The sequence below is a fragment of the Vulpes lagopus genome, chromosome 7 (assembly GCF_018345385.1).
Source record: "Vulpes lagopus strain Blue_001 chromosome 7, ASM1834538v1, whole genome shotgun sequence".
In the NCBI taxonomy this organism is placed as follows: Eukaryota; Metazoa; Chordata; class Mammalia; order Carnivora; family Canidae; genus Vulpes; species Vulpes lagopus.
This window is the reverse complement of record NC_054830.1, coordinates 108,557,436-108,567,096: the sequence shown is the minus strand read 5'-3', so window position 1 is coordinate 108,567,096 and position 9,661 is coordinate 108,557,436. Positions and strand designations below refer to the sequence as shown.

The following is a 9,661-nucleotide window of genomic DNA, read 5'->3' as shown; positions in this document are numbered from 1 at the left end:
TGTCATTCACTAGGCCCTCGCTGTCTCCCCATGGCTAGCAGATGGTGATTAATAGGAGCTTGGGTGACTACCAAGGGCCCTCCCACGGGACTATTTGCTGAGGTGCTCCGAGCTCCTCCAGGGCAGGAATCTTGCCCTTTCGGTCTCTGTCTCTTTGCAGCACCAGGCACAGAGTGCTGCAGAGAGGTTTAGGCAGAGAATGAGTGTGCACCGGGTGAGGGACCGCACCCTCCTGCCGGGTTCCCAGGGGAGCTTAGCGTCCAACAAAACCCGTCGCACTTATTTCTGGCTTCTGTCCATGATCAATCGATGGATCCACCCTAAGGTTTCCCCCCCGAGTTAGCCGGCCGGGTGAGGTTCCCACACGCAGAGGCCAGCGCGGAGGGAGGGCGGCGGGCGTCCCCGGAGTTTTGCAGCGAGGATGAGGAGGGTCTCTGGGCTGCGGGAGCGGCAGGCCCGGGGGAGCGAGGCGTGCGGCCCCGCGGGAGGGCCGGGGGCGGGCAGGGAGCGGCGCGCGGGGAGGGGCGGGGCGGGGGGGGCGCGGGCCGGGCCGGGCGGGGCGGGGCGGGGCGGGGCCGGGGGGGGGGGGCGCGGGCCGGGAGGGGCGGGGCGGGGGGGCGCGGGCCGGGCAGGGCGGGGCGGGGCGGGGCGGGGCCGGGGGGGGGGGGTGCGCGGGCCGCCCGGCCTCCCCGCCCCTGGCGGCCGCCTCCTACTTATCCCGGCCGGCGGCGGCGGCGCTCTCACTTGCCCAGGTCCCGGCCCGCCGCTCCATGGCGCTCCTCGTGCGGCTGCTGCCCGTCGCCCTGGCGCTGGCCCTGGGCCCCGCCGCCGCCCTGGGGGGCCCCGCCAGGTCGCCGTACCAGCTGGTGCTGCAGCACAGCCGGCTCCGGGGCCGCCAGCACGGGTAAGGCGGCCGCCGCGCGGGGGTGGCGCGGGGCGGGAGGGCAAGCTCGGCGGGGCTTCGCGGAGGACCCGCGCGGCAGCCAGCGGCCACCCTGCCCGTCCGGCCAAGAGCGCTGGCGGCCGAGGCTTTGGGCGCCAAGTCCCAGGAGGAGGGTGGGGGCTTGCGCTCTGCCCCAGTCACGGTGCGGAGGTGGCGGGGAGAGGAAGCCCACCCGCGGGGCACGGACTCCGGCGGGGCCGGGGCCGGGGCCGGGTCCTCCTCGGACAGCGCCTCCAGACGTGGCCCTGGCGCCACACAGCCTGGCAGCCTCGAGGGGCCGGGCCCCGTCACCTGGCGGGCCCCACGCCCGCTACCTGGCCCCGGGCGGTGCTCCCAGGCACAGTTGGCCGTGTGGCCGCTCCTCCCCGGCCAGGTGAAGAGCAGAAGTCCCTGGGCCCCGCACACATCGTGCAGACTGGGAAACTGAGTCCGGAGAGGACACATCGCTTTCCTACAGTCCTGCAGGATGCGCCGGAGCCGGATTGGAATCTGCCCCAACGGTAGCTGGGGTTATAAATGTGGGATATTATCGTTGCAGACGCTGACAGTGTGTTGGCTTCAGGAGGCAAACCCAGGCAGACGTGGGCCCAGACCCGGGCGGGCAGGGATGGGTGATTTCTCTGCATCCCTAACTGAGCCATCCTGCTCCACACTTAACCAGGCTTGGCCATAGCTTCCAGCCTACCTGGTTGCACCAACTCTTTTTCACAACTAGGTAAAACTCTTATGTGGATAAAGTCACGTGGTGGCCCACATGCCACTGGGCCGTAGCAGGAGTTCAGATGCTATTGGATCTGGCATTCGAACCCAGTGGGACCCAGACTGCCACATGACTGGCAGAGGTATACTCAGGTTAAAACCCACTTTGGGGGATCCCTGGGTGGCGCAGCGGTTTAGTGACTGCCTTTGGCCCAGGGCGCAATCCTGGGGACCCAGGATCGAGTCCCACGTCAGGCTCCCGGTGCATGGAGCCTGCTTCTCCTTCTGCCTATGTCTCTGCCCCATTCTCTCTCTCTCTGTGACATCATTAATAAATAAAAATTTAAAAAAAAAAGAAGAAGCGGGATCCCTGGGTGGCGCAGCGGTTTGGCGCCTGCCTTTGGCCCAGGGCGCCATCCTGGAGACCCGGGATCGAATCCCATATCAGGCTCCCGGTGCATGGAGCCTGCTTCTCCCTCTGCCTGTGTCTCTGCCTCTCTCTCTCTCTGTGACTATCATAAATAAATAAAAATTTAAAAAAATAAATAAATAAATAAAAAATTTAAAAAAAAAGAAGAAGCAATTCCTATTAAAAAAAAACCCACTTTGGGGGTGACTAGAGTTGACTTCAGAGGCCTTGCAAAGCCTTGGCTCTGTGCCCTGAGGAGGACTCCAGGGGTAGGTGCAGGCTGGCCCTCATAGGGAGCTGTCATCCTTGTTCCCTCTGCCTGTGGCCTTATATATGGGTTCACTTGGCCTGTCTGGTGCCCAGGGCTGCAGGGAGGGGGATTTCTGCAGAGAGGAATCAAGTCAGGGTGAGCCACAGCCTTGGTGTCCTCCTGGAAGGACTAGAGCACCAGGGCATGCCCAGGGGTCTTTAGGGAAGGGGAGAATCATCTTGGATTTAGGCTGTGTGTGCAGAAGGCTGAGAGGCCAGCTCAGAAAGTTGAGGGGCAGATGAGGCCTAAAAGTCAAAATGTGTGCCATTGGCATTCTCACTGTCTGTGCCCAGCTCAGCACTGTCCTCTTGCCTTTCTTGCCAAAGAAGCATATTCAGCTTGGGTGCAGCAATCTGCTTGGGAGGTTTCTGTTCCCTCCATATCTTAGCCACTAAGTCAGGAGACGATCCGGATAGCACGCCCTGCAGCACTGTCACGCAGAATGGTGTCTCTGTGCACACTAGAGTGAAGTTTCCCCGAAGGTGTTGACAGGGTTCCACCAAGAATCGTCTCTACAGAAAACCTCCTTCCCTTTTGAGCTCAGAAGAGACACCGACCACCTGGAAAGTACTACTTTTTTTTTTTTTTTGCAAAGCAAGTGTTCTTCATTATGCATTTCAGATATTAGATTAACTTCCTCTGCACCCCTCCTCCCCCGGCCTCTGCAGGCTGATCCTGTTGTTTCACTTCTTGGGGTGCAGTTGGAAAGGCCTGTAGAGATCTGCGATGGGCAGGATGGTCTGAGAGGCCACCCATGCACCCTCCGCATGCCTGGTAAAGTGTGGGTGTGCAGGCAGATGACCTGTGACAAAATGGTTGCAGGTACGGTTGCCTTTACTGTGATCTAACTGTCCCTGAAAGTGCCACAAGAGTGCCTGGCCTTGCACATGGGTGTGGCACCCTGGGGAAAATGCATGACATTGTTCAAGACCCAGTCTTTCCATCAGAGAGAGGAGTGGTGAAAAAGGAAGGGAAAAAAAATCTCTGCTTTTTTAAGGCCACGCAGTAGGCTCCAAGACCTGAAGGAGAACTAGCAAGCCTGCCTCACTCCTACACAGCACTCTCTGGCCCCAGCCCCGGTTTGCTTAAATCTTCACCACGACACAGGAGATCTGTTGTTCAAGCTCCCATTTCACAGACCGAGAAACTACAGCTTGGTGGGGTGGAGTGACTGAGTTCCAGCACAGGGAGCTCTTGGGAGGGTAGAGACTGTGATGTGGTCTCCTGACTCCCCGCTGCATCCATGTTGCTCTAGAGAGGGGTTAAAAAATACTGACAGAGAAATAAAAGTGCATTTGCGCTTCAGATTGTCGGCATTTAGAACTGGACTGAGTTTCCTGAAGCACTTGATTTTCAAATCCAAGTTGGACAGCAGAGCTGTTGTGCCGGAGGCAGGAGGCCCAGAAATGGCTAGGTCATTTCGATTAAACTTCAGCCTGGATTTCCTGTGGATGCAGCCCACCCCTCCCACCCTGCGGGGAGAGCGAGCCCCGCCCCCCCCACGCCCTGCCTGCGCCCCTGTCTCAAAGGGCTGCGGCAGTGGAAACTCACTCCACAGAGGAATGTTGGAGCCACATCCACAAGAGACTTACTGAAGATTCGCCAACCGCCTACGGAAAGTTGCAGGGAATTCATCGACAGTAATTGTTTCCTGCTCGACCACATAGAAGGAAGGAGATTGTACAGCAATAAACAGTACCTAGGGCTGCAGTGTGGCCAGTGGGGACTCTCTGAGGGTTATTTGGGGACAGCTGTAACCTGTGAATCCCAGGCAGCAGACAGAGGAGCAAAGTGGCTTTGGTTAGAATCCTCTGGAGGCTGTGGGCACCTGGTCAGACCCAGCTGGGACTAAGGGGACATGGGCTTACCTCCCTGCTGGCCTGGGGTTTGCACCTTTAACCTCCCTTGCCTTCTGCTTTTTCCATTGATTCACTGACATATAGTGCGCCTCCCTGAACCACTCACCTTTGCCTCCTGAGCCACAAACTGGACAAGAGGTGCCATCCACGTGGTAGAGGAGAGAGGGCAGGGAAGCAAAGGGTCCGCACACCCTCCTCCCCAATAACCCAACTCTGAGTATTTGAGAACTGCCTACGTTCCTGCAGCCAGCACAACGGGGGTGGTTGGTGCAGCTCTTGCCAAAGAACCTGCGTCCTCCCGGCAGCAAGTGATGATTACAGAGTACATTTTTAAAGTAACAGAGGGAGTGGTTTGTAAAAGTGACACCTGAATTTCTTAGGACAAGGAGGTTCTGTGGAAGCCTCAGGCTCTTTGCCTTGCTGTCCTCTGGCTTGTGCTTGGGCGGATGAACTTCCCGCCTCAGGTCAGGAGGACCCCCTCCCAAATGTCACAACACAGCCACAGCTAGCTCCTCTCCCCACGGGCTCCTGATGAAGATCCTCCCACCACATGGCCTGAGCATGGTCTGGATCATGACTTGGGACGTTGATTAAAAAAAAACAAAACTGCATGGCTCCAGGATGGACGCTTCTCAGCAGAACCGTGGGCACTGCAGTCAGCTTCTCCAGACTTCCTGAGGAACTCCTCTGAGTGGGTGGTCCTGGGAGCAGCATTTTCAGCAAGGTCATTCCAAACTCTTTCTTCACCCTGACCCCGTGCTAGGACTCATCTGGAATGTACAAAAGAACAAGGCAGGGAACCTCGTCCTTTGGAGGATAATTGGAAAAAATAGAGATGTGTATTCTGAACAGTGTTGGATTCTGTTTGGTACCAAGCATCAAATAAGGGCCATATTGCAAGTGAGAGGCGCACAGAAGTGTGTCACCTGGGCACTGGAGGAGGCCTTCCTGGGGACAGCGGAATCAGGCTGGAGCCTAAGTAGTAAAAGAATGAGAGTCCAGTGGGAGAGTGCTTCCTAATGAGGTCCTGACTATGGTCACCATGGTTGTGTTCAGAGCCAAGCCCCTGGCCTAGGAACGCAGAGCATGTCTATGTGGAGCTGCTGGGGGTGCCGGGTCCAGGCCTTGGCCTCCCCTCAGGACAGTGGGGCTGGCTATGTGCTCCAGGGTCCTGGGTCAGAGCCTTTGGACATTTTGGTTCCGTGGGGCTTGGAGGTACTGAGAAAGGCTGGGAGCTTCTCTCAAAGCTGCCTTGCTTCGCAACCATATGACTTAAACTAGTTTCACAACCTGTTATATGTGATCTTAAAATTTTAAGATGCTTTTATCTGTGCGTATCAAGTATCTGTGTCAAAGAAGGATACTTCGGTGAATTATGTCAGTGTGTGAGATAACACTTGGCCAGAATTAAATTTGGTAGGAGACTTGCAGAGGCACTGGAAATTGATTGAGACAGTGTCTACCCCTGAGCTACCCACCAAAACCAACACTGAGATGACTGTCCCTTCTCCATATCTAGAACATTCTAACAACCTGGGAGGGCCCACGTGGTGGGAAGAACATGGTAGTGGGGCAGACATGCTGCTCATTTTGCCAACACCACCGCTTTCATTTCAGCCCCAACGTGTGTGCCGTGCAGAAGCTCATTGGTACCAACAAGAAGTACTTCACCAACTGCAAGCAGTGGTACCAGAGGAAAATCTGTGGCAAATCCACGTGAGTATCCATAACCACTCAAGACTACCAGCCACCAAAGTGGCCGCCCTGCATGTCTGGCGGCAGCGGGGCCCCTGGGCCTGGGCCGGCCTTCTGAAAGGTTAGCCTGCGTCAGGAGTCATGAAGATGCGTGTGCAAACGTGTTGGGGAACTGTTGCTGGGGAGTGGCCTTTATAGCAAGCTGGCCGATTTGGGTTCGTATGTTTAAGGCTCCTGAAAGGACCTGGATGTATTTTTCATTGCTGATGGGGGATTATAAGAAGCATGAAATACGGAGTGTGCCTTGGGGGTGGGGGTGGGGGTGGGGTGTGGATGCTTCTCCATGCTCACGGAGTGGTAGAAAGCCGGTGGAGATGCTCCCGGCCTGGATCTCTGGGCAAGAAAGCCCATGGGTGAACTTACACACCACTCCTGCTCTGCTGCCATGAGATAAACATCCCCCAAAAGACTGGGTACCTAGGAATATGTGTGTTATGAGGCAGAAAAGCATAGGCTCAAGACTCCCCCATTCCAAGGCTGGCTCTGCTACTTACCTGGGCAGGTTGCTGCACAGCCGTAGCCCTCAATTGCCTCATCTGCTGGATGGGAATAACTAAGGACTCCCTTATGGGTCATCACAAGGATGTACAGTGATGGAGATGCAAAGCTGAATAGGGTGCCTTGCACTAATAAGTGCTGTTATTGTGGATCTAAGTCCTGCAGACAGAAGTGAGAGTGCCAGTGGCGTAGGGACCATTGTGCTTACGAAAGGGCTTGTGGGTGGCAGCACCTGGGGAAGTGGCATTTGCCCCAGCTGCCTTGCTGCCTGTGGAAACAGGGTGGCATGTGTGTTCTAACAGAATTCCCCAGCAACCCAATCTGTTTTAGCACTACGAGTCAACAGCAGCTCTCAAGGCTGGCTCTGTGCTGCAGATGGGAAGAAGTGCTAATGAGAAGCCTCCTGAGCCACTTGTGAGGGCCTGACCTTCCTCTTGTCTGCAGAATAGGAAGATTAAGAGCCTCTAAGCCACTGTGTTGAACTCCTTCCCATGCTAGGGATTTTTAAATGTATTGCTAGGGACATTGCTTTTGAGTAGACCTGTCTTCCCACTTCAGAGCCTGTTGGAGGAAGAAAAAGTGCTCGTTCCTTAAAATGGACCTAGAAAATAAATATCCCCGCTTGCAATTCTGATTGTCTTAGGCAATTATGGATCCTGGTATGAATCAAGAGAAATTGGGGGGATGCCTGGGTGACTCAGTGGTTGAGTGTCTGCCTTTGGCTCTGTCCTGGGACCAAGTCCTGCATCAGGCTCCTTGCGGAGAGCCTGCTTCTCTCTCTGCCTGTGTCTCTGCCTCTCTGTGTGTGTCTCTCATGAATAAACAAATAAAATCTTTAAAAAGAGAGAGGGAGAGAAATTGGGGTCATGGCAGAGCTGGGGAGAGACCAGCAGCTCCCTGGGAGCTTGCATAGGGCAGACCCATGACTGCTGGCTCCTGCTTGACCATACCCAGCCTCAAAGGTGAGGGGTGAGTGAGCTAATAGGACACAACTTCTGCATTCAGTGAATCAACACCCAGCAGTAGTTCTTGCTGCCGTGGACAAAAGGAGATTATGCGAATTCCATACCATACATTCTTCCTTGGTGTCCCCAGTTAAGCAAATCAAAAAAAGTCTATAGTACTGTTTGATTTTTCCCCCCGTGTATGTGTATTATCTGCTCAGTTAAACAGTTAATTAATTCCTTAATTAAACATAGAACAAGGCTGCATATAACTGCTTCTCAGAAGATGACTGAAGAAGACCGGTACCAAGCAAACAGCTCTTCTCCATTCCAGAGCCTTTGGGTCTCAGGAGTTCCACATTTTTGTTAGTCCCAATTTCCCTAAAAAGTAAGACCTGCTTGTGATGTCAAGCTGGCAGTGGGGCGGCATTTGGGTGGCCTTATGTGGGGGCATTGGCCTGACCGGTTGACAGTAGCTTGGTAACGTTGCCCTGCTGTGCCCCAGCTGACACTGCTGTCAATGGTGAGTCATCTTGGCTCGCTGGTTCTTGGTACCTACACCCTTCTCCATCTGTGTGCCAGGACAGGGCACAGCCACGCAGCTGTGTGTTGGCAAGTGTTCTCAATGACCCATTCTTCCCTCTGGGCAGGCATGGCTCTGAGACAGTGGTGATGTTGTGGTACAGCAGCCGCAGTGGGCTGTGAGTGGGAAAGGGGTATAGCGTGGGGTCACACAGCTCTCAGAGCCTAGTTGCAGATGCTGACAAGGGCTTATAAAGCCAGAAGGGGATCGTGTGCACATTCAACTCCTCCATGTGGCCATTGCTTTGGGCCACATCAAAAAGAGGAAATGAGGATAGGAAAATACAGGCTGATATAAAACTGCACAATCCAGGACAAGAGGGTCCCTTCCTGGAACATCATGTGCAACGTCAGGAAGGTGGAGCTGACTTGGAAGAGGTCCAGAGGACGCAGGGAGGGAAAGGGGAACTCATCCTCATTGTCAGGGAACTGAAATGGATTGGCCTTTAACCTCACTTATGGACGGGGACAGAAACCCATGAGAGAGCTGCCATCAGTCCCCCAAGAGTTCGGTGCCATAGGTGGTCAGGAAGGGAGGTGGGGAAGGTGGCTGGAGATGACATCAGCCTTGTGAAAATGGATCCCCAGGTACATTTATTTGGGTCTAGACCATACTGGGAAATGGGGAGCATAGCTGTGGTTGGAGCAAACAGGACTGTCTCCACGGGGGGCCAGCTTGGGCAGTGAGAATTTTCTCAGCAAGACTCTAGGGAAGAGGCTGGAGCAGAGGTGTGTGTTAGGGTGCAGGGAGGCAAAGTATCACAGGGCAAGAGGCAGCACAGGTCACCTAGGGGAAGAAGCATTGAAATTTGAAAGGAGACAAATGGCACCAAGCCCAGGGCTACAGGGTGAAGACTCTGCAGTGTCCAGTCACACAGAGATCCAGAGCCTGGAGCCATTTGTCTGCTTCTGTGAGGCCCTGGACTCCTGCTCCATGGAAGGAGGGAGGGGACCAGCCACACTCTGTACTCCAGCCGGAGGACACTACATTGTCTTCAGACAGTGGATTTTCTGCAGTTCCAAGGAGAAAAGAACCTGAGTCTTTGGTGCCACTTGTCAAGTCTCCCATCTGGATTTTATTACAGGACGTGGTTACCAGTGGGCCCCTATTTAGCGATGTGAGTGGATTTTATTACTTGCAAATTCACATTAGCTTTTATTCCAGATCCTGAAGAGCACCAGAGTGCTACACTGGTTAATCAAACAAAGAGGGCTGGGGGTGAGAAGGAGACAGCATCCCACTCTGACTCCAGGCCCCAGTCTGATCAGTCACCATAAAAACTTTATGTGCAGCAGCTTGAGCGACGGTGCAGGAAATTGTGGTCAGGAAGCCCTGCTGCCTCCCAACAGGCCTCCTTTGTGTGAGCCCCACGAGGTGGAGGCCTACTTAGCAGCCAAGTCAGATCGGGGTTGAGATCATGGGGATGTAATAGTCCTAGCCGGAGCTCAGACGTCCTGCATGTGTGGCACAGGCGCCACCAGCGGGGGAGCCGGCAGGTAGGGCCGGTAGCTGTGCATTCCCCAAGCCTTGAAGTTGTTTCGTGAGCAACAGTACATTCCTGAGCTCAGCAGCCGTTCTGGAAAGCCGAGATGAGGTGGCAGGGCACACCCGTTTTCCTAGGAGCAAGCCTTGCTCTGTTCAAGGGCTGAGATATTAATTCT

At 55.0% G+C, this 9,661-nt stretch overlaps 1 protein-coding gene across 1 annotated transcript in view; it reads left to right on the top strand.

Moving 5' to 3' along the window:
- Nucleotides 1-722: 722 nt before the first annotated feature.
- TGFBI (transforming growth factor beta induced) overlaps nt 723-9,661 on the top strand; it is a 33,137-nt gene continuing 24,198 nt past the window's right edge. Inside the window, exons 1-2 of the mRNA XM_041764389.1 lie at nt 723-904; nt 5,838-5,936. Of these exons, the coding sequence (XP_041620323.1) occupies nt 771-904; nt 5,838-5,936 (233 nt within the window). The 5' untranslated portion in view covers nt 723-770. The remainder of the gene's footprint in view (nt 905-5,837; nt 5,937-9,661) is intronic.